We start from the raw sequence: 21,154 nt of genomic DNA, 5'->3' as shown, positions 1-21,154 counted from the left end.
CACGACCTTCTCCTGTTTAACATTTACCATGACAGCTGTTCCCCACAGCCAGAACCAAGGCAAGAGCTGCATGTCCCAGTGGCTGCCCTCCTGGCCAAGCACAAAGAAACTTCAGCCTGTCTGGGACACAGCGCTTCTGCAAGTCCAGTGACTCCTTCTTCATGAAAGGATGTTCTTACCAAGCTGGGGCGCTGGGTCATGCAGGCATGGGATAGCCAAGATGTCCAGCGCCGTGGGTGAGAACACACTGGTGGTAGCGTTGGTGAGGTTCTCCAAGGCTGCTGCCTGTGCAGCAGGGAGGAGCTGGGTGCTTATCTCAGGAGCTGAAGGCTTCACCCTGGGCCAGCTGCTCCCTTCCCACCACCCCAGGATTGACTTTGGGTCCCCGCAGCGGCTGACGTGTCTCTCACTGAGGAGAGAGTCAGAGCAGGGTGGTGTGGCAAGGAGAGAGCAAAGCAGCACCATGGGCACCCCGCTCTTCCTCTCCCTCTTTGTCATCCTGCTCAGCAGGGGCTCCCCAGCAGCGTGTGCTGGAGACAACAGCTCTGCATCCCACGGTAAGGGAGCTTTCCTCCTGTCTCTGGGAAAGGCTGTGCAAGCACTGTGTTGAGCTTGCAGGAGAAATGTGTGGGTGAGCTTCTAAGGGGTGGGATGCTTGCATGCATGTTGGAGGGAGCCTCTTTGAGCTGCTCTTTATGTATTCCCTGTCCAACTTTCACATCACCTCTCCAGGTACAGCTGGCACCAGCGAGAAACCTATTGCATTGAACAACATTGTGGACGCTGAAGCTTTCATCAGCAGTGAGGAGGTGACAGTCATTGGATTCTTCCAGGTGTGTTCTCAGCACTTCTCCTCAGTCAGCTGTGAGCCCTGTCCCACACTGACCAAAAGCATGGGGCTGGATGTGGCGTAAACACCTTCCAAAGGCAGCTCATGTCCCAAAATGTGTGACAGGCCACAGAGAAGAGACAGGGAATTCGATCTGTGCATGGAAAGGGAGGTGGAGCAAGGGAGGAAGGTGAAGGAGGTTGTAGGAGTCACGGAGTGGGAGAAAGAAGTGCTGCAGAGCAAGCAAAAGAGCAATGTGGGTGTTAGAGAAACAGTGCTGGCAAGGAGTGGGTGGGAACATCAGTTGTTTGCTTTAGTCAGCAAAGACAGAGCAAGGCACTGCCAGAGTGATAGGGGTGAGGAAGCCAGGTCTTGGGGAGCAGAGCTGGTGTGGGTGTTCTGAAGTCCAAGAGGGTTTGAGCTAAAGATGCAGCCTTCTCCCAGGAATGGTGTAGACATGGTCTTTTCTGTCTTGCTGCTGTGTTCCCCAGAATTAATATCCTTGAGATCTCTGCCTCTCTGCATCTAAATTCAGTTGAATTCAAAAGCAAATGATGTATGTGTGCCCTTTGTCCACAAAGTGGCAGAAATATTTTTCCCTAGGAACCAAGGCAAAAATACTGATTGAATTAGAGCATCATAAAACAGAGGCTTCTCTGACAGCTTAATTACTTTTAAGGTCCCTAAGTTACACTTTTTTCCTTCTTGCATGCTGTCCTGCGCTTCTGCCACCAACACTCTGCCTATGGCTTCTCTCAGAGAAGACTTCAGCCTTTCAAAAGGAACTGCTTTCTGCAAGCTCCTTCCTTCCCCTGCCCCATGCCTGGGGCTGGAGGACAGCCTAGGGAAGGCATCATGCCTTTGGTATAGGACAACAATATCTGGTAGCCCAGCACAGAGTAAGGACTGAGGGCAGCAGCAAATATGAGAATGCTGGAGGCTTATGCCCTGGGGGCCTTGCTAAACACTCATCACAGAGAAAGAGCCACCTCCCCCTCAGTGCCTGCAGGCATTCAGAGCTCCTCTGGGGTTGCTCTTGCAGTCCTGCAAAGCAATCAGACAATCTGCACACGCAGAATGAAAGTGCTGAGCCACCTCCTTTGCACAGGGCAGCCAGACAGGCTGGTGACAGGGCTGTACCCGGGGTGCAGAATCTCTCTCCGGGCTACAGTAGGGATGGTGGCTTCGTGCAGGGTGAAGCAGTATGGGGAAACCGTTGGTGTCTTGTGCCACCACGGCCCGTCTCCTGCTGCAAAATTTCATCCATCAGAGCCAGACAGGAGGCTGCTGCCATGTGGCCCCAGCTGCCAGAAGTACAAGGCAGCAGCCAGCGACGTGTCAGGCATTCAATGCCTGAAGCTCGACAAGGCTTCATTTAAACGGTAGATAAAGATGTATGTTTGCCTTGAGAGCTTGCCTAGGCCCTCTGCCTGAGAGTATATTCATCCAAATGATGTCCATGTTCTCTGTTCACCGTAATTTATTTCCCTGCTGCAGCCTTTCAATTCACTGCAGCACGTGGCTCTGCAAGCTCCCTGTGCAAGGAGCACAGCCTCCCTGACTGGAAACAGCATGCCATGATGGAAAAACAGCACACTGCTCCAGAAACCCCATGTGCCTGTGAGAAAGGGCCATGCTCAGCCTGATTAAACACCAGCTTTCCCAGGAATGCTCCAAAACTCCTTGAGCTTTACTCTCACCCCAGGCTCTAGCGCTCTCACCAGAGCGATGTCAATGCGCTGGTGTTGACCAAAACAAGTCACCAGAGTTGTTTTTCTTTTGAACCATGAAAGAATTTTGTTTTCCATTCTCTCTGGGCTGGCAAACAGCTGAGCTGATAGTTCAAACAAAAACAAACCAATTTCCAAGCAGAGACTGTGTCTTGAGAACTTAAATTGAATAAGTAGAAGTATTAAAAATACATTACTTGGAAGGAAAGCTGGTAATGGGAATAACAAGGGAGGCTTTCCTATGGGACAAGGCTGTAGCTAATGCTCTCACTGCAAGAAAGATAAAGGACCTCAAGTTACCGAGAGATTGCACTTTTCCACCCTTCGATGTATCTGCATGAGCTACTTTTTAAAGGATATGCTTAAGACACCTTTTTAAAAGGAACCGGGATGCTGCTAATGCAAGGTGTTAAAAAACTGGGAACCCCCTGACTCCAGAATCAAGGGTGTCTTAAAAATTGTGTTTTATAGAATTATTTTATACATATGTACGTGTCTGTGTGTGTATGTACATATGTTAAAGTGTGCTACATCCAGATTCTGGGTTTCTCCCTTTTGAGAGCTCTCGGGCTTTGCATCACCACGGCGTTACCTGCGAGCGCGGGGGCGGTGTAGTTAGAAAAGAGCTCTCGGAGGAATGGAAGGCGAGATCCCACACTGCCATAGCCACCTGCTAGCTGTGGCTTTGACCCCTGCAGCGCCTTCGGTTGGTTGCCATCGCCGCCGGCTGACTTCCCCGATTTGGGGAGGCGAGGTAGGCGGTTGGCAGGGTATCTCTGCAGCATCCCAGCCACGTAGACAAGGTGATAACTGCGGAGAGAGACCCATCCGCCTGCGCCCCGCGGCCTCCCGCAGCTCCGCCCCCCCACCCGTTGGCCGCCCCCGCCGCGCCGTGGGGCCACGTGGGGAGCGGGGCCGGGCGGCTCTGACGAGCGGCCGCTAGGTGTCGCCGTGGCGCCGCCTCTGTGCGGGCGGCGGCCGCGGGGCCGGGGCCGGGTGGGGGACGCGGGAGCTGCCCGAGGGATGCTACCCGGGAGATGCTGCCCGAGGGATGCTGCCCCGTGGATGCTGCCCGGGGGATCCTGCCTGGGGCATTCTGTCCGGGAGGTCCTCCCCGGGGGATGCTGCCTCGGAGAGGCTGCCCGGGGGAGGCTCCGCTCCTCACCCACTCCCCGTCCCTCTTTTCTCTCTCCCTTCGCAGGAACCGGAGAGCCAAGAAGCGTCCCGGTTTCGCCTGGCTGCCGACCGGATCCCGGAGGTGCCCTTCGGCCTCAGCACCAGCCCCGATGTCTTGTCCCACTACGGCGCCGCGGCCAACACCGTCACGCTGTTCCGCAGGGTGCGTGCGCCTGCGGCGTGGTGGGAGCGGGGTGGGGGGTGCATCCCAGGGATGCACGCAGCCGTGAGAAAGGCTGTATCGATGGAACCAGCGCTTTCCTTGAGGAGCTCTCCGGCCCACTGGTTTTGGTGAGAGAGACTGCTATGGCAAGGGCTTAGAAACCACCTGCAGGCACGATACCAGAAAAGAGAAATCTCTGGGTAGTAGGAAAGAAGATGAAAACTGCTCATTTCTCCTTAGAGAAAGCCCGGGGCAAAGAAGGAAAAAAAAAAAGAAAAAAAGGAAAAGAAAAAGGCTTGACATTGTCAGTCACTTTGCCTGCCCACCTAAAAGCACATCCGTACAGCTTCCTGCTTCAAGGTCTTTTGCTTTTCACCCGCAGAGTGCCTGTCACTGCACTGTTTATTACAGATTCACAGAACGGTAGGGGTTGGAAGGAACTCTTGAGATCACCCAGTCCAACCGCCTGCTAAAAGCAGGTTCCCCTCAATCAGGTCACACAGGACCTTGTCCAGGCAGGTTTTGAAAACCTCCAGAGAAGGATACTTCACACCCTCCCTGGGCAACCTGTGCCAGGGAGCCCAGCCCTTTCAGTAAAGTAGTTTTTCCTTATGTTCAAGTGGAATGAACTTTTTCTGTGTTCCAGTTTGTGCCTGTTGCCATTTGTCCTGTCACTGAGCACTGTAGAAGAAAGACTTGCCCTGTCCTCTAAACACTTGTCCTTTAGGTATTTATAAGCATTGATAAGGTCCCCTTCAGTCTTCTCCAGGCTAAACAGACCCAGGTCCCACACCTTTCCTTGTAAGAGAGATGTTCCAGTCCCCTGATGATATTGGTGGCCCTGTGCTGGACTCCCTCTAGAAGTTCCCTGTCCCTCTTGAAATGGGAAACCCAGAGCTGGATGTAATACTCCAGGTGAGGCCTCACCAGGACAGAGCTGAAGGAGAGGATAACTTTCTTCAAGCTGCTGGCCACATTCTTCTTAATGCACCCCAGATTACCATTGGCCTTCCTGGCCAATTACCCTTGATAAGATTCTGCATTTTAAGTGTTTGCCCCAGTGATCTGGTCCAACACCCTGTGCTTTGCAAAGAAAGATGTCTGTGTTTCTGAGTGATCTGCCCGGAGCTTAGTGTTACTTGGACACAGTTTCTGTGGTTTTGGAAAGGCTCCTGAGACACATGAAAAGCATCTAGAAGCCATGTTACAATGGATCAACACAGCAGGCTTGATATCAAATCTTGCCCAGTGTCACTTCAGGCAGGTAAAAGTGTTGCACTGGGTGCACAACTTTTCTGAAAGCATATCCATACAGGAGCTCTGCAACTACAGATGCTCTGCCATCAAAAGAAATTCCAAACACTCTCCTACACTGTGGTTTTCAGAGTTATTTTCTAAATACACTTAGAGCATAGGCTCATCAAATATGCTATTTTGCAGTTTCTTAGGGATGGATGCTGTGCAAGATCAAATCTTTGTTTACTCCATCTGTAAGTGCTGGTGCCTCACTGAAATTGAAGCTGTTTGAAACTTAAGGAGACTGAATAGGGAAGGGCTGTGTACTTGCCTGAAGAATAGCAACAGAAGCTAAGAGCAAATATTCTACTGGTTATATCAATTTCCTCATGTTGCCCCTTTTCACCCAAGTGTGGCACTTGGAAACTTGAGAGAGATGTCTATCTGAGGGGGAGAGGAACACTAGGTAGCAGAAGATGTCCCAAAACCCCATGAAGTGTTGTGTACCCAGAGCTCTAAGCACATGGAGTGGAGCGGAACAGAAACACGTTATGTTTACTGGGAGCACTGTGGCAACTTGGCCAAGTTCTAGATCTAGGTTCAAAGATTGGAGAAAGCAAGTTTATTACCCTTTTTTTTACTTACATTTTTTTTACACTATATTTACTACTGGCACTTTGCAAAGAGTTCAAGGATAAAGATCCAAGAGTGAACAATAGGTAGGCAGGTCCTTTTCTTTAATCTTTTATGTACACGTGCTATGTACACATGTTGCATTTTGAGGCAACACTCAGTTTTGGTTCTTGGTGGTTTTCTTCCAAAAATATTGAAAAGATCCTTTGTTTTTGTGCTGTGGCAGATAGTGAGGATGACTTCATTGGGAGGGTGTTTGATAAAAGAGTCTGAATTGTTGGAATTTGGATTATATTGAATATTCTTTGTTCACAGTCCAATTTTTGCAGCTGAACTCTTGTTTAATGGGAAAAAAACCAACCAAGAATAATACACTAGTGAAGTTCAAGTGTGGTTGACAACTCTCTTGTCTAATTGTCATTTTTTCTTAAGTTATTCAGAGACATTATTTTTTCCTTTCATTCTGTGATAAATACTGTGTAGGAGTAAGGGGCCAGAGTTAAAAAGGAAGGAACCAAAGAACTTGAAATCAAATACTCATTTGAAGAACATGAAGATGCGTGATCGGGATAGCAGTGCATCAGAGGCATAAACTACTTTTTTCTTTGCATTTGCAGAGTATGAAACACTTAGAATGCTTAGAAGTTTAAACCATAATTACAGTAGTAGGATGGGCTGTTGTCAACTGGTGAGACTTCTTTATGTATAGCAGGGGAAAATGATTTATTCTAGTGATGAAAATGGCCTGATAGACCTAAAAAGAACATAATTAACAAATGCTAGCAAGCCAGTTACAGGATGTGATAAAGGCTTTTTGACTCAGCTATTAGATACAGGCTTTTTTTCCAGCCTAATTTTCTGAAAACCATAAATGTTGAGTGCAAATTTAAGCTGTTATTACTTCAAAACGGAGATCAACTGTTTCCAGAATCCCATGAAAGTGAAAAGATGACTTTCTGTGAAGTCCAGGATGCTTTAGACTGGTTCCAAGGCCTGTCTGATCTCACCCACCCAGGTGTTTCACTGGCTTGATCTCATTTATTTGAGAAGAGCAGCCCTTTCATTTTATGCAGGAGCAAATCTGTGAGGAGAATCAGGCCACAGTCTGAAAAATACCAGTTTGGGTTTCCAGACAGGGTGTTATGGTCCCCTACCAGATCAAAGACCTTGCCAATGACCACAGCAGAGCAAAAAGGGCTTTAGATATCTGCACACTACTGGAAAAACTAACACAAGTACTTACAGAGTGCTTACAGAAGCAGAGAATAAAATCTGGGGTGTGATGAGGACCTTTCCCCAGCCTCCAGGACCACATTCCACATGTGTATCAAAAGCCTTCAAATCCCATGCTTTGATCCTTTCGCATGTTCGAGCCCAACATCCGCATGGCTCAACTCAGTCATGTCCTGTGGTGATACTGCACAGCAGCTCTGCTCCTTCAGGTGGTTTAGCCATCATCCAGTGGTTGCCTGGTTTTTTTTTTGTGTTTACCAGGTGACCAAAACCTCAGTGCAATCACATTGTTTGGGCGAGGAGGTGGAGTGTGGGGAGCTGTGTGGTAGGATGGATTTTTCTTTAAAGCGAAACTGTGCTGGGCTTGTTTTTGGGTGGGTTTTTTTATATATATTTTGGTTAGTGTCTTTTTTTTCTCTTTTTTTTTTTTTGTTTTCTACTGTACTGGAAAAAAAATCCTCTTTTTATTGGAGAGATTTCCTGCTTGCACAATGTTTCCAGGAAATCCATACAGGTCCATGCCAATGTTTATTAGTTGTAGAAGAAATAGAACAAGCAGATGAAAATTTTAAAAAGGCACATAAAGCCAAAATTGATGTGAGTAGTTGAGCTATTTAATGATCTCTCCCCACAATGCCTAGAATAGTTTCTCTCAGCTAATCCTTCCTGTCTCCAGTGCATTAGGAGCAGATACTCTGCAGATGTCTGGAGACCTCAGTTGATTTTGTTATGCCATGAGTTTGTTTTGTCCTTGGGAGACTGAAGGAGGGTGGAAGACCTTTATCTCAGAGCACAGGCTGGCCTCTGTATGTTCTGAACCTTCAGAATTGGGGATTCTGTGATGTGAGGGAGAAGAAAGCAGTGTCCCAGGGAGTGTGTGTCTCTGTGGGTGAAGGCCATCAGTTCCTCTGGAGCGGATGCTGAGAGGAGAGGACAGCTGTGACCCTAGGTGTCTTTGTGTGTCTTTAGGTAGACAATGCCCGCAGGGATCTGGATTTGAACAACAAAGACATTGATGCTGAGAAGATAACTCGTTTTATCCGGATGAATGAGCTCCGCCTGGTGACAGAGTACAACCCTGTGGTAATTACCAGCTCCCTGCAGCCCCCACCTGGCACCTGGCCTCTTCCTCATGCATGTCCTTTGGCCCAAGAGTTTGGGGTTGGGGAAGCCATATAGCTCTTCCAAGCTACTCCATTTGGGACTAGAAGCATATCTGTGCTGGGGCATGCAAATGAGGTGGGAAGAGGAAGGTAGGCATGGGAGTTCTTTTATCTTTCTGGTAAATTTGGGTTGGTGATAGAGAGCTCCATCTCTTACCACTCCTGCTGTCAGTACTGCTTCCTCACACGGGTGTTTGCTGTGTTGTGCCATGCATGGAGACGCTGCGCATCTAGGACTCCTTCTCTTTGTCTGAGAAACCTTGAGAAATGTGGAAACTTGAGTGGCCTACTCCTCAAACGCAGGCTTTTCTTCATCACTTGGCACATAGGGCTTGATGTAAGCCTGGCTATTTGACGGTATATTCAAGAGCTGATTGTAAACTTTCCAAGCAAAATTTTTCCCACTCCCTCCCTCCCTTACTCCAGAATTCATCAATTAACAACAACAACAAAATCAGACATAGGATGCTTCCATTTTGGCCATCTTCATTAGCTCACCCTTCTGACTGGCAGTGCCAGGGTCTCAGCTGTCCACTCTGCTATAGATGCTGAGCAAGGATTTAGGCACTCCTGACATCGCAGGAGTGCCCTGGACTCGTTGCTGTGGAGTCAATAGATCTTAGGAGAGCCGGTGGTCACACAACTGACTTTATTATTGCTGACTTTTATAATTTTGCAGACTTCTGGATAGTTACAATGGTGCTGGCTAGGCTCAATTTAATTGAAGGAGAATGACTTAACCTGTTTCAAAGCTGTACCTTTTCGAGCTGATGCCAAGGATCAGCGGGCTGACACATTCCTCACTTCAGGTGCAGCCTGTTAGTAGAGGCTGCAGTTTGATTTGGAAACGCAGTAGTTTAGTTTTGAGAATGAAATACTGTAGAAGTTCTGTGGGTTTTCGATAGAAAAAGAAAAAAAAGAAGTGGATTTATTTTTCCATTTTGATAAGGGATGTGAAAAATGCATTTCAAAGTCACACAATACCTCTGGGGAAACCTAGATCCTACCCCACTGACCTCATAGTTGTTTGAGAATGCTCAAGTCATGTCAGTGAGGATATTCTCGTTATCTGATTATAAAGATAATAAATCTGGTTATAAAGGTAATTTGCAGGCCTTCTGGACTCTTGGAACCCCCACTGCATCTTTTGGCAATTCATTAGACCATGGCTCTTTCTTCATGTGTCTCTGCTGGTGCTTCAGGCTCTTGCTCCACAGCATCCTGTTCAGCACCCAGGCTGTCTCCCTAGCTGAGAAAGTCTTGAGCTGTTCTGCTGGTCCCCTCCTCCCCCACTGTCAGTACACATGTTGTTCCAGGCTTTTTTCCAGGCTCTCTGGAGTCCTATCAAGGTGCTGCAACCAGCAGTGCCTCCAGCGGTATCCATCCCAAAGCCCTCCCAGCTTGGTGAACGTAGCTTGGTTTTTCATAAATATTTATTCCCAGTGCATATGCTGTTTACATCTAGAAAATCTGCTGGTCAGCAAAGGCTGGGGTCATGTGAATCACACTGAGTGCTGCCAAGAGTTTCTCTCCTTGTCTTGGGGCTCTTGCTGTTTCTCCCACATACTTTAGGAATTTTTAGGCAATGCTTACCCTGTGGACTTCCCAGGAGAGTTAGATGTGACCTGGCCTTGTTGGTGAGATCCGATGGCTCTGGCATAAGGTGGTGTGGACCTTTGTTTGGAGCTGCTGGAGAAACTGCTGCTCCAGCCCTGCCCTCTCTCAGCCCAGCCTTGCCATGGCCACATTCACCCTCACCATCAGCCCCATCCTCTCCCATGAGGTCTTCTAATGCTCTCCAGCCTTGGTTTGCATCCCTTCTACTCTCCCCTGCCCCCCGTGCACACCATCAGAGAAGTGAAGAGACACAAGATGTCTGATAAACATGAGGCTAACGCCAGAGTCCTGGCTGCCAAAAACTAGATGCTTTGCAGTGCACGGCCGTTGCCGGTCTGCACTCCCTGACCCCTTCATTATTATTCCTGGACCATGTGGTAACTTTCTTCTCCTGCTGTCAAGGAGCTGCTCAGTCTGCACCTCCGTGGTTTGTGTGGCACAGGGGAGGCAGTAGGTCTGGTCCGGCTGCTGTTTGGTTTGAGGGTGAGGCTGCAGGGCTGCAGGAAGCGGGAGGGAGGAAAAGCGAGATGCCGAATGAGTGAACGAGGGAGTGAGAGGCTGGAGATGGTGTGGTGGCTTCTTGGGCAGTGCCAGCCCCGTCTCCTCACAGAAGGCCAGTGTGTGCTGCCTTCCTGGCGCTTGTCCAGGGTACAAGCAGCAGCCAGCTCCAGATCTTTGCCCATTTTGAGACTGCAGAGGCAATTTTAACCTGCAGCACTCTGTAAAACTCAGGCCCTGGATTGCTGAAACTCTGGACTTATCCCTACCCTACGCACAGCTCAATGCTAATTAAAGGAAATAAGGGGAGACATGAATCCTGACACCACAAATCCTTCCCACTTTCTTGCTCCCATTTTGTCTGCGTGCTGAACCTCAGTGATTCAAGGCACCCTCATGTTCAGTGTTTGCTGTTCTTCCCTCTCCAATTCCTTACCCCTCTAGACTTTAGCTTGCTGTATCCAGGCAGTGCCCCTGCCTAGTTACTGACTATCCTGAGGCCAGTGATGAACCCTTGTGGACTTCAGACTCTTGTCTCAGGAAGAAGCAAAACCAGGAGGTTAAGTGCTTCCACAAAGAACCTAGATTGGATCCCTCTTTCCTTAAAGAAAGCTGTCCTGCTTGTGAGGCTGATTTGCAAAGAAATCTCAGCTGAGACATGTGTCTTGATGCCTCTCTGTCAGTGCATCCAGTGTGGACTGAATCTCCTCCATCTCTTTGTCTGTGTGTGTTTCTCTCCTTTTTGTGTTGGCTGTGTTTTTGGCAGACGGCAGTAGGTGTGATGCAGAGTTCGCTGCAGCTTCATCTCCTCCTGCTGACAGACAAGATGTCCCCAAAGCACTCTGAGCGAATGAGCAGTTATCGGGCAGCAGCAGAGCTCTTCAAGGATAAGGTAAGTCTGAGCAGAAGTGAAAGGAGGCTGTTTGGGAGGACGAAAGGAGAACAGTGATTTCTCCTGTGGATGGGAAGGGCATAACCTCCTTCTCTGTGCATTAGGGGAGCAAAGGCCAAGTGGCAAGAAAAGAGGATTAGCTATACTGAAGTGAAGGGGTTGGATATGTTCACCTTTTGCCAGTTTGCCTTCTTGTGGGGAAAACATCCTCTGTATCATGCTCTTCTTGTCCCTCAGTGGGACGTTATGTACTTCCTTGCTCTGGGTCTAGTTTTGTTTCCTTGTACTGGGAGATGATGAACAGCTGCTGCCCTTCAGTCTAGCAGTGGTTGCATTCCACTGGTGTGAGAGGTGATTTTGTATATACAGCCTGTAAGATGCCAAGGAGCATTATGTAAGTGACCAGATAACAGTTAATGTTGTGGTGCTTCTTAACCCTTACCCTTCTGGTTGGATCCTGGGGATGGCCATTTTAAAGGAGTTGCAAATGGGTTTGTCAGATTTCCCACACTAAGGTGGTGCATAGATGGGGTCTTTCAGAGAAATTTTGCCTTGTTCCCACCCCTCTGTGGACAGATGTCCCCAAACAGTAATTCATCCTATGAGTGATTATCTGCCAGCAGCTGGATTACACAGGGAATTTGTGCCTGAGGAACAGAGGAAGGAACTGGCAAGCAAAGGAGGATTGGAAGCAACAGGGAGGCATTTAGGGTGAGGGAGAGCAGAAGATGGGAGAGGGCAGAAGATCACAACAGTAGGGAAGGTTGAGCTGAGTGGCAGTGGAAGAGGTCTTCCTGGGAGAAGTAGGAAGCTGGAAAGAGTTGGGGTTTGAGAACAAGAACATTCATATGCATCTGTTTGTTGCACTGAAGGGGCAGATTAAAAATCAAGTGTATCCTCATCTTCAAATGTAGGGGCCACTTCAAAACTCTGTGCCATCAAAAGTCTCGAGACTTGTTTATGGCAGGATTACTTTGGACCTTGCCATCTGTCCCACCCATTTCAAGAGACCAGGCAAAAACCATGCATCAAGGTCAAAATGTCTTTTCAGAAGTGTTTTGCTTTGATGAATACATGGTGATAAAAAATCTCCCTCGTTTATCTGAAAAATTCCAGACATCTCCTGTGAGATGTGTGTTACAGTGACACCATGATCACTGTCCTCCATGACTGCAGTGTGATACAAGTCTCCCCCAAGCATTCAACTCTTGCGACACAGCACGTTGCTGTTCATCGTCACTATTCTTTGCTGATGCAGCTGCAGCTAGTTTTCTCTTCATGTGACATGCCTGAGAAAATGTGAATAATTTTCCTAGAAATACTTCAGAAAACAGAAAATTTATGAATTGCCAGCAAGCCAATTTTTATTTGTGCAAGCAGATTTCCCACTGAATCAGTCTAGAAATTTGCCAGAATAAATACAAAGTTTAAAGATGTGGAGTTTGACTGTTTCTACTTTACTGCAGTAGTACTTCAGGACAAATAGATTAAGAGATTTAGAGGCTAATAAGTTGTTTTTCTCAAAGGAGGGACACTTTGAGGAGTGAATCTTGATGTGGACTGTACTGTTACAAGTCAGTAAGAGAGAGGTAGGATCCCTCTATTTGGGTCTTAGATCAGGATGGTAAGGAATAATCAGAGTGATACACCCACTTGGGTTTGTTTGAATTGTTCTGTCATGTAGAAATATATTAGTTAATTTGGGTATCAGAAATGGCCACTGGATAACTGGAAATCTACTGGCTAATTTCGTGAGTTATCTGTTAGTAGAACTACCAAGCTAACTCAGGTTTACTTCGTAACAAGTAAAGCATTGAGTAGATTTAGCCTTTTTGTGTCTTGTAAATTGACTGGGAATAAATGTAAGATTCTTGACTTTATTTTTGTTCAGGCTTCATAGTCTGTGGACTGGTGGTGAAAGGCTTATTTGTGCTGGGGGGTGAGTGCTGTCAATGGTTCAAGCAAGGAATGGTTGTGCAGTAGAGAGGTGTGAGCATGTACTATTGCATACAGCACCACTGAAAGTGATTGCAGACTGCCAGAACAGAGTGGGGACACTCAGTTTGTGTTACAACTGCTCTACAAGCCAGTGCAGAATATAAACAGAGCCTTGAGAGGGTTACCAAACAGGTGGAAGGGTACTGACCCTTTCACAATCTTTGCTGTGCTCTGAGGGAAGAGTCCTTGTCATTGTCACCATCTGGAGGAAGAGGAGAGACTCCTTGCTTGGATTGATGGACAGATAAAAAGAAACTGCTGCTACTCAGTGGCTGACCCCCAAAATTGAAAAAAAAAAAATCATGGAATTATATAATCATCTAGATTGGAAAAGAGCCTTAAGATTATTGAGTTCAACTGCTACTGGATCATGAGGAAGTCATTCACCTGCCGTTTCCTGGATTATGGTCCCTTCATCTCTGGTTTATGATCTTTTCATTTTTGCCTGAGAGGAAGCTGAGTTTTTCAACTGGAGGCTGCATGGTGAGGACTGCTACTTGAAAACAGCCTGAACTGCACCCTGAACACCAGTGAGTGTTTGAAGGCAGTCTAAATGGCTCTAGATTTCATTATGGAGCCTGGGAGCTATAAAATGCTGGAAAGTGTGAATGTTAGATAATGCTAAGCCAGCAAAAGCTGACAACAAGAAGAAGAAATATGATACTTTTCTAGCAGAATTTGAGAAACAATTGTGGGTGGATAACAGTGAACAGAGACGGATCAGTGCTGCAGCTGCATGAGTGAATTCACCAGCCTTCTTGGAAGGATCCCACAGCAATCAAATATGTGCTTATTGGAGAAAGTACTGCCAAGAGTCCAGGCTTTCTACTGAGAAGAAAATGTCAGGGTTTGCACTGCTAAGCCAAACTAGCATAAGCATCTTCAGTTTTCTTTCCCCAGTACCAGAGTATAACATGACAATTACAGCTGGTGTACCTCATGGATTTTTGCAGAAATTTCAATAAGGTGATGTTGGGAATAACAAAAGCAGCTTTGCTGCAACTGACATAATGGATTTACAATGTCAAAATTATTTGGGTAGAGCCATTTGCAAAACCTCTTTTAATTTATATATAGACTCATTTAGAAATGGGTTCTGAGAAACTCCTGAGAGTCCTTCAGGAATTGTCCCATGGAAATGAGAGGACGGTGCCTGTTTTTCTTGCAGTCATTCATACACTTTTTATTTTTCTTACTGGATATTGATGGCTGCTCCAGAACTGAGACATAATACTTAGAGAGGCTTCTTTTAAACGGGGGAACTTGTAAATATGGATTGCCTTTATTATTTGATAGACCTCTGTAGTAAAGTTGTTTTTATAGTTTGCTTTTTAAAAAAATGACTAATGTTTTCATTTTGTTTTGATGTACTGTGTAAGCTATGTAAGAAATTACTCAAACTTCAGAATTTGATCTCTTTGCTTTACAGTCTCCTCAAAGAATGAAGATTGCAACTCCATAAAGTTTTAAGTCAAACACTGGCTATGAAGCTTATTCATCCTTCCTGCTTGTTTTTGTTAGAGGAGAAACTAAACAACGTCAAATTGGTTTTTACCACTGCAGTACTATTTTCAATTAACTTTCATTCCTTGGGCAATAACATCATTCTCTATCTTAGTGTTTACCAGGAACTCAATGTTCTAAAAGCAATGGGCTAGCAATGAAGTTGTCAAGACACCAATACAGCATCAGTGTACAAAATTTTCTGAAAGAGACATTATTGCAGGTGACAGTGGACAGATAATATCACATGTGGAGGACAAAACTTGGATCAGGAGTTCCTTATCTAAGCAGGAGATTCTTCACTGCCTGTAGCATCAGATCTCTGAACACTGGCCAGAAGCTTGCTGCAAAATGAAATGACTTTATGGAGATCCTTTTAGAACAAAAAAACCTCAAACCCCAGCTATTGTACAGGATAGTATGAACTTTCTGTTTGGGATGGACCCATCTGGTTTCTAGCAGTGATGTGAGAATTGTCATCAAAAGTGGGATTTGTTTTGGTGAATTATAGCTTTGAAAAGTCATCTGACCAAAGGCTTTAGGGTCTTTTCAGCACTGGTAGAGGACTAGTATGTCTTTCCTTCCCTTCTAAAATGAGTGGAACAAAGTGCCCATCACCATTTATTATAGAGGTTACCCAGATGACTGGCGAAGACAAGACTAAGTTCTAGATGTCAGAAGTTGGACAAGGTGAATCTTCTCTCTTAGTATGATTTTCCATGGTTATTGCATTCATTCTTTATGATTAGAGATGGCTGGGAATCTCTAAACAAAATAAATTCCTCGTGAGAAAAAAACAATTCCACCAGATGGCAACTATTGTGGAAATGTCCCCATTGGGAAATCTGCTTGGTTTCCAGCTGCTGAGGAGACCAGGCTTCCAGTCCTTGTGACCTCAATACCAAAGGACGGTACCAGGTGCCTCTCAGGTGTGACTTTGAGGCCCATGGGCCTTGGCAGGACCCCTGGAATGTGTCCAGCATAGGATACATGGCCCATCCTTTTGCTGGAGGAGGATTCATCCCATGTCACGGCACCTACTAGGAATCTGTCACTCTAAAAGGCACATGATAGGCATTAAGGTGCCTTCTTTCAAGTGATTGTGAATAAATACAATTGCTGACTCTCCTGTATTTTTGGAATATAAGAGGGGAAGGAAACTTTTGCTGTACTTTAGCACCTTGTAACTCCGTGAACCAAATGTGAGTCATTTGTGAGATATAAGTCAGGACCCGTGAATGATGATATCTCAGCCTTTCTAGCTAGGGGATCAATTGTTTGTGTGTTTTCATTTTCTTCTGTAAGGAAAAAGATGTTTGGAGTCCTAAACCCCAACTTTTTAATTCTTTTATTCTTATTCTATTCTTTGTATTCACAGATTAAATATGTACACCTTTTTAGTTTGAGGATCTTTAACAAAGGCTAGAAGTTTGAAAAAAGTGAAGAATGCTGACTAGCATTTATTTTTATTACCATTTAAAAACGCTATTCATCTGTTTTAAAGGTGGAGGAGATTTTGTACAGAAAGTGACAACATTTGACAACCTAGGTATTCTGAATGCTTTTAAAAATTAACTATTTGTTTTACATTTGATCAAAAAACCCTTGTGGTTGTCTAGTGACAACCAGTCAGTGACAACCAATTTCATAGAGAAAACCCAAAAGCTGGTAAATGAACTGGTGAAAATGTGATACCATTCCCTGCATCAACCCCCTCACAGTAGTACCCACCAACACCAGCCTCTGTTTCCAGTTGGCTTGCAAGTTGGAAGGAGAGCCCTAAAACATAAATATTGCTGCTCCAGCTGAAAGCCTATTAGATCAAATTCTTAGACTTGTGGCCCTTAGATTTGTGACCCTTCTCTAGCTTGGTGTTTATCCTTCAAAAGGATGACTTTAGCAGTCTGGAATAAGTTCATCACAACCTGTCTGGTCACTAGCTTGTTGCCCTTGGGGCCCAGTTGACTGTTGGAAGATAAATACCACATATCCAGTGAAAGTGTTGTTCCTGTTTCTGTATCACAGTGATTGACTGCAATTAAACTTGACACCATCCTAACTATCCTTCTTTCCCGTGAGCTGTTGCCTAGGAAAGTTACCAGATATATCTGTGGGTTTTTTAAATAGGGAAAAAAAAAGAATTTGAGATTTACCAAGTTTATTTTTAGAGAAGAAAAAAGTTTTTAACTAACTTGTGTGTTCTTGATCGAAAGGAAAGAAAAACATGAGTCACATCCTGGGAACTGAACACATCATCTTCACATTGAATTACTTCTCCTTTTAAAAAAAAAATCTTGTTTGTTCTTGTGTAAGTTAATTCATATCCGTGTCTATAGATATCATGAATATGTTAGGCCCAGTAGATTGCACAGGTTAAAGAGAACATAAAAGTGTGTTAGCTGGATGTTTGCTTGTTGACTTGGGTGTCATTTGCCAGGGGGTTCTGTTTATCGAAATCACTGATTAAATTGTACATTTACTGTATTTATTTTCTTTTCTAACATTTGTGTGTAATATTTGTATTTAGTATTAACAGATAGTCTGATGAAGGTTTTTGAGATAGCTGTATATTTTGTTGGCAATCATTCAGATTCCAAAATTTTAAATTTCTACCTATTCTTACTGCACCTGTTAAGATTTCAGTTGAAACTTACTCTTAAAATCAAATAATGGAGTTTATCACCAATTCTGATACATCCCTACTGTGGAATCATCCTGGCAGAATTCTAATCCTTGGCTTGATCTTGCTCTCCAAGATCATTTGGGAGCCCAGAAAACTGTAGGCCATTCTCATCTTGGCTTATTCATTGTTGGATTTCTTTTCCCAAGGTCTGAACAACTTGCCATTGAGCTGTTCTGTATGCACATTGGTGACTTGTCAACAACCCCTGTTTCCTGAATTATTGCACCTTCATTTTTATTCACTGCAGTTCATTTGAATACATCCTTTATGTTTGGTACACTCGCATTCTTATGCTTGCAGGGTCCTCCTGCCCTATACTTAACTCCCACAGTCTTGCAATTGAGTTTGATTCTCCACATACCAAAACACCTTTTTATTCTGCCACTTTGGGTCTTGCATGGATGTGAGCATCATATCCAAAGAACATGCAAGTAGAGGAGTCAGCTTCTTTCACATGTGCCACTAAAATAAAACACGTTACTTCTTCATCTACTAAGAGAAGAGAAGTGGAGACTGCCTTCCTGCTGTACTATAGCTATATCTTTAAAGAAGGTGAAAGAAGACGTTTTGTTTCATAGTGTAAGTCTGAACTTTATAACATACAGAAAAACACACTCCATGGAGCAGTTAGATAGTGACAAAGTGTTGTCCTAACAGAGTATGGCAGATTTTCTCTAACTCTTTATAAAAATATCTCTGTTAACCTTCATACAATCACCATTCAGGGATCTCTTCTCCCTCTTGATTTGTTTTGCTCACATTTCCTCTCTTATTTCTATCACAGATTCTCTTTATCCTGATAGACAGCAATTTGCAGAGCAATGAGCACACAGTGTCATACTTCAGACTGAAGAAGTCCCAACTGCCAGCTCTAGCTATATTCCATGCACCAGATGAGGAGCAGGATGTGTTGACTCTGGATGAAGTCTCCATTGAGCGAATACAGGACTTCTGTAATCGTTTCTTACAAAGAATGCAGGAGGTAAAACCGGACTCTTGTAAGGTCTACACGCAAGGTGGGGTCTTGTAGGATGATGCTGTTCACAGAACTGTTGAAGAAGGTGACTTTAGTTTCTTGAACTCCCATCTCACCTTATCTTTCCTTTTCATTTACACCTGAATCAGAAAAGCATTACGTCTAAAGCAGAACAGAGTAGGGCTGGACTTCTTTGCAGAACCTTCTTCTATGTTGACCTCTGCCTTCTAGTCTACAGCAAGAAGACTTCACTGACCTGTGTAACTGTATGAAGGTCTCAGTGAAGCATCTGTTTTCTGTGAACAGCAGCTGAGGAGACAGAGTGAAAAGTGCATTTGGACACTGAAAATGGGGGTGGTGGATGGCTGCATCATAAGAGACCGTGACATGGATAGGAAGGAAATCTACCAAGAAGGCCACAGAACAGGGTATACAAACAAGGGCTCAGGACTCTACAAGAGATCTCTGCTGGGAAGGGGACAAGTTAACATCCTTGTTAATTCAGTGTTAAGGGCTCTCTCTGTGTCAAAGCTCATCTTCCTATAGCACAGAGATTTTGAGTGTCAGTACCCTGTGTTGTGCAACTGAAATGGAATTGGCAGGGCAGTGGCATAGACAGTGGCGGAAGGCATTTGAGTTGGTTTCACAGAATCATAGATTCTTAAGGGTTGGAAGGGACCTCGAAAGATCATCTAGTCCAACCTCTCTGCCAGAGCAGGAGCAAGCAACATCAAAACTGATTTCACCCCTCTATTGTGTTTTAGAAAGAAGACAAACCTGAGGAGAAGGTGCTCAATGAGGAACTCTGATCCTTTCTTAGCCAACAGAGTGACTGTGCCCAGAGTCATCTGCACCTGGTGTATGAAGAGTTCACTGGGCTCCACAGCTCAGAAATTCCTTGGATGGTAGGATTAAGGGGCTAAGTCAGTCATGGATTCCCGTCTCCGTGCTATGTAGATGTATGTTTTCTGTCCTCTCTAGGAACCTCTTCGCCCTTCCCGCTTGTTGGCTCTAACTCACTCTTGTCAATACTCCAGGAGCTCTGGTGTTGCCTACATTGTGTCTTTCCTTGGCACCTCTGTTGAAGTAAAGGATAATACAGCAAAATAGCAATAGCAGAGTTAAAACTTGTAGTTCCCAGAGATCTATTTCTTTCGTTCTCTTTGCTTTTGGTGTCATGCTGGGATCCACTGTCAGCCTCTCCTGACACTAGGTACAGATCGGTAGCTTGATGTCACATGAACTTTTCCACTTGTTTTACTAAATAAAGCAGAAAGTGAATAGCCTGAATTTTAACGCAAATATGTTATTTCCCGCTCACCATATCTTTCACTTAAGGACAAAGCCTGTGTATTTCTAAGTAAGCTCCAAAATCTCCTTTCTCTGAATTTAAGCAGGCTTGTGATGCCTAACCATTCAGATTGCTAAAAATCATTCCCCATGTAACTGGAATAACAACTGGATCAATAGATATTTCCACTAGAATGAGAGATTTCTGTGAAGGTTTAGGATCAGAACAGCACTGGGTACAGCAGGTCTGAGCTGGTACAGCAAAAAGGAATGAGCCTGAGATGCAAATTGAAGCTAAGAGGAATGAGAGCTGTGGTGGAAGGGCAGTAGAAAGTTGCATTGTGTTTCACTAGAGGGAAGGCTAATGTCTGTGTATTGACGTCAGATATCCCTTGGAGGTCCCAGTGCTGTCATACAAGGGATGGGGACTTTGCAGGCCAAGAGTATGACCCATCCCTGTTCTGCTGTCTTAGATACATGTAGTAGTTTTGCTTCATACTTGGCTCACCATCCTTTGGCACAGAATATAGATGTTTCTGTCAAAGAGTGACTGCATTGCCTCTCAGGGCTTGAGAGACTTGGCTTGGGACAGACAGCCTAAGAGGTGTAAAGCTGAAAAACCTCATCTCTTTCTCAGGGATTAACCCAAGGAGAAGAACTAGGAATAGAAATAAGTTGTTCTCGTGGATGAGGCAAACTGACTATCCATCACAGAGGGAGAAGTCAGCAGCTGGAAAGGATTCAAAGTAACTGCCAGCCACCATGATGAAGGCCACAGCAAAGAGGCTCTCCATACAATACAGAGGCAGGTGCCAGCCCTTTGTTAGATCTTGTCTCTTCCATGTGGATCAAGATAATGTCTTTCATATCCCTAAGGCTCTGTCTCCCATGCAGCTGGACTTAACTGTAGTACTCTGCCTTCTCTTACCTAAAGCAAGCCCAATGCTGTAACAGTTGGTATGTAGAGTCTTTTCAAGAAAGAGTGGTATGACAAAACAGTAGTTAGGATTGGGCCTTCTGTTGGCAAGACCAGGAAACTGCCTCTCTGCACAGGAACCTCTCACCTAAGAGGCAGGGTGATGGGCAATATGGGGTCTTAGAAGCTGCCTGGTCAACACAATAGCCAAGAATTGTTTCCTAAATGAGGCAGTTCATGAAAGGCAGGAGGAGAGGAGAGAGAAGCAAATCACCTCTCTCTGTTCAGTTGTCCCCTTGTCACAACTGAGTGCTCCCTAACCTCTGGTTTGCATGTGGCCTGTGAGAACCTGTGGTTCTGGACACAGCTATATAAGAACACTGAATATGTCAAGGGAGAGGTAAGTTTGGAGCTTTATGTGCTGCATAATTGTATCTTTAGGCTGGTAAGAGTGGAGGCATCTGCCCTCAGCCTATAAAATTGTTTTCTCAGATGTCCTCTCTTTTGAGCAGCCATTTTACAGTGACCTTCTGCCACTCACATGTAGTCCCAGAAGTGGAGATGTCATCATCATCAACTGGAACCTGCAAGGCCATAAGCTTTGGCCCATAGGTCTAG

General features: G+C 45.2%; 1 protein-coding gene across 1 annotated transcript; it reads left to right on the top strand.

The window, feature by feature from the left end:
* The first annotated feature begins 220 nt into the window (after nt 1–220).
* On the top strand, nt 221–19,464 carry ERP27 (endoplasmic reticulum protein 27). Its single transcript, XM_062015444.1, has 7 exons — nt 221–557; nt 733–833; nt 3,761–3,898; nt 7,970–8,083; nt 11,045–11,170; nt 18,139–18,336; nt 19,095–19,464. The coding sequence occupies exons 1-7, from the start codon at nt 221–223 to the stop codon at nt 19,137–19,139; spliced, it is 1,059 nt and encodes a 352-aa protein (XP_061871428.1). The 3' UTR covers nt 19,140–19,464.
* Nucleotides 19,465–21,154: the final 1,690 nt, after the last annotated feature.

The sequence above is a fragment of the Colius striatus genome, chromosome 1 (assembly GCF_028858725.1).
Source record: "Colius striatus isolate bColStr4 chromosome 1, bColStr4.1.hap1, whole genome shotgun sequence".
Classification (NCBI taxonomy): Eukaryota; Metazoa; Chordata; class Aves; order Coliiformes; family Coliidae; genus Colius; species Colius striatus.
Note: the sequence above shows the minus strand (reverse complement) of the source record. Positions and strands in the feature narration are given on the sequence as shown.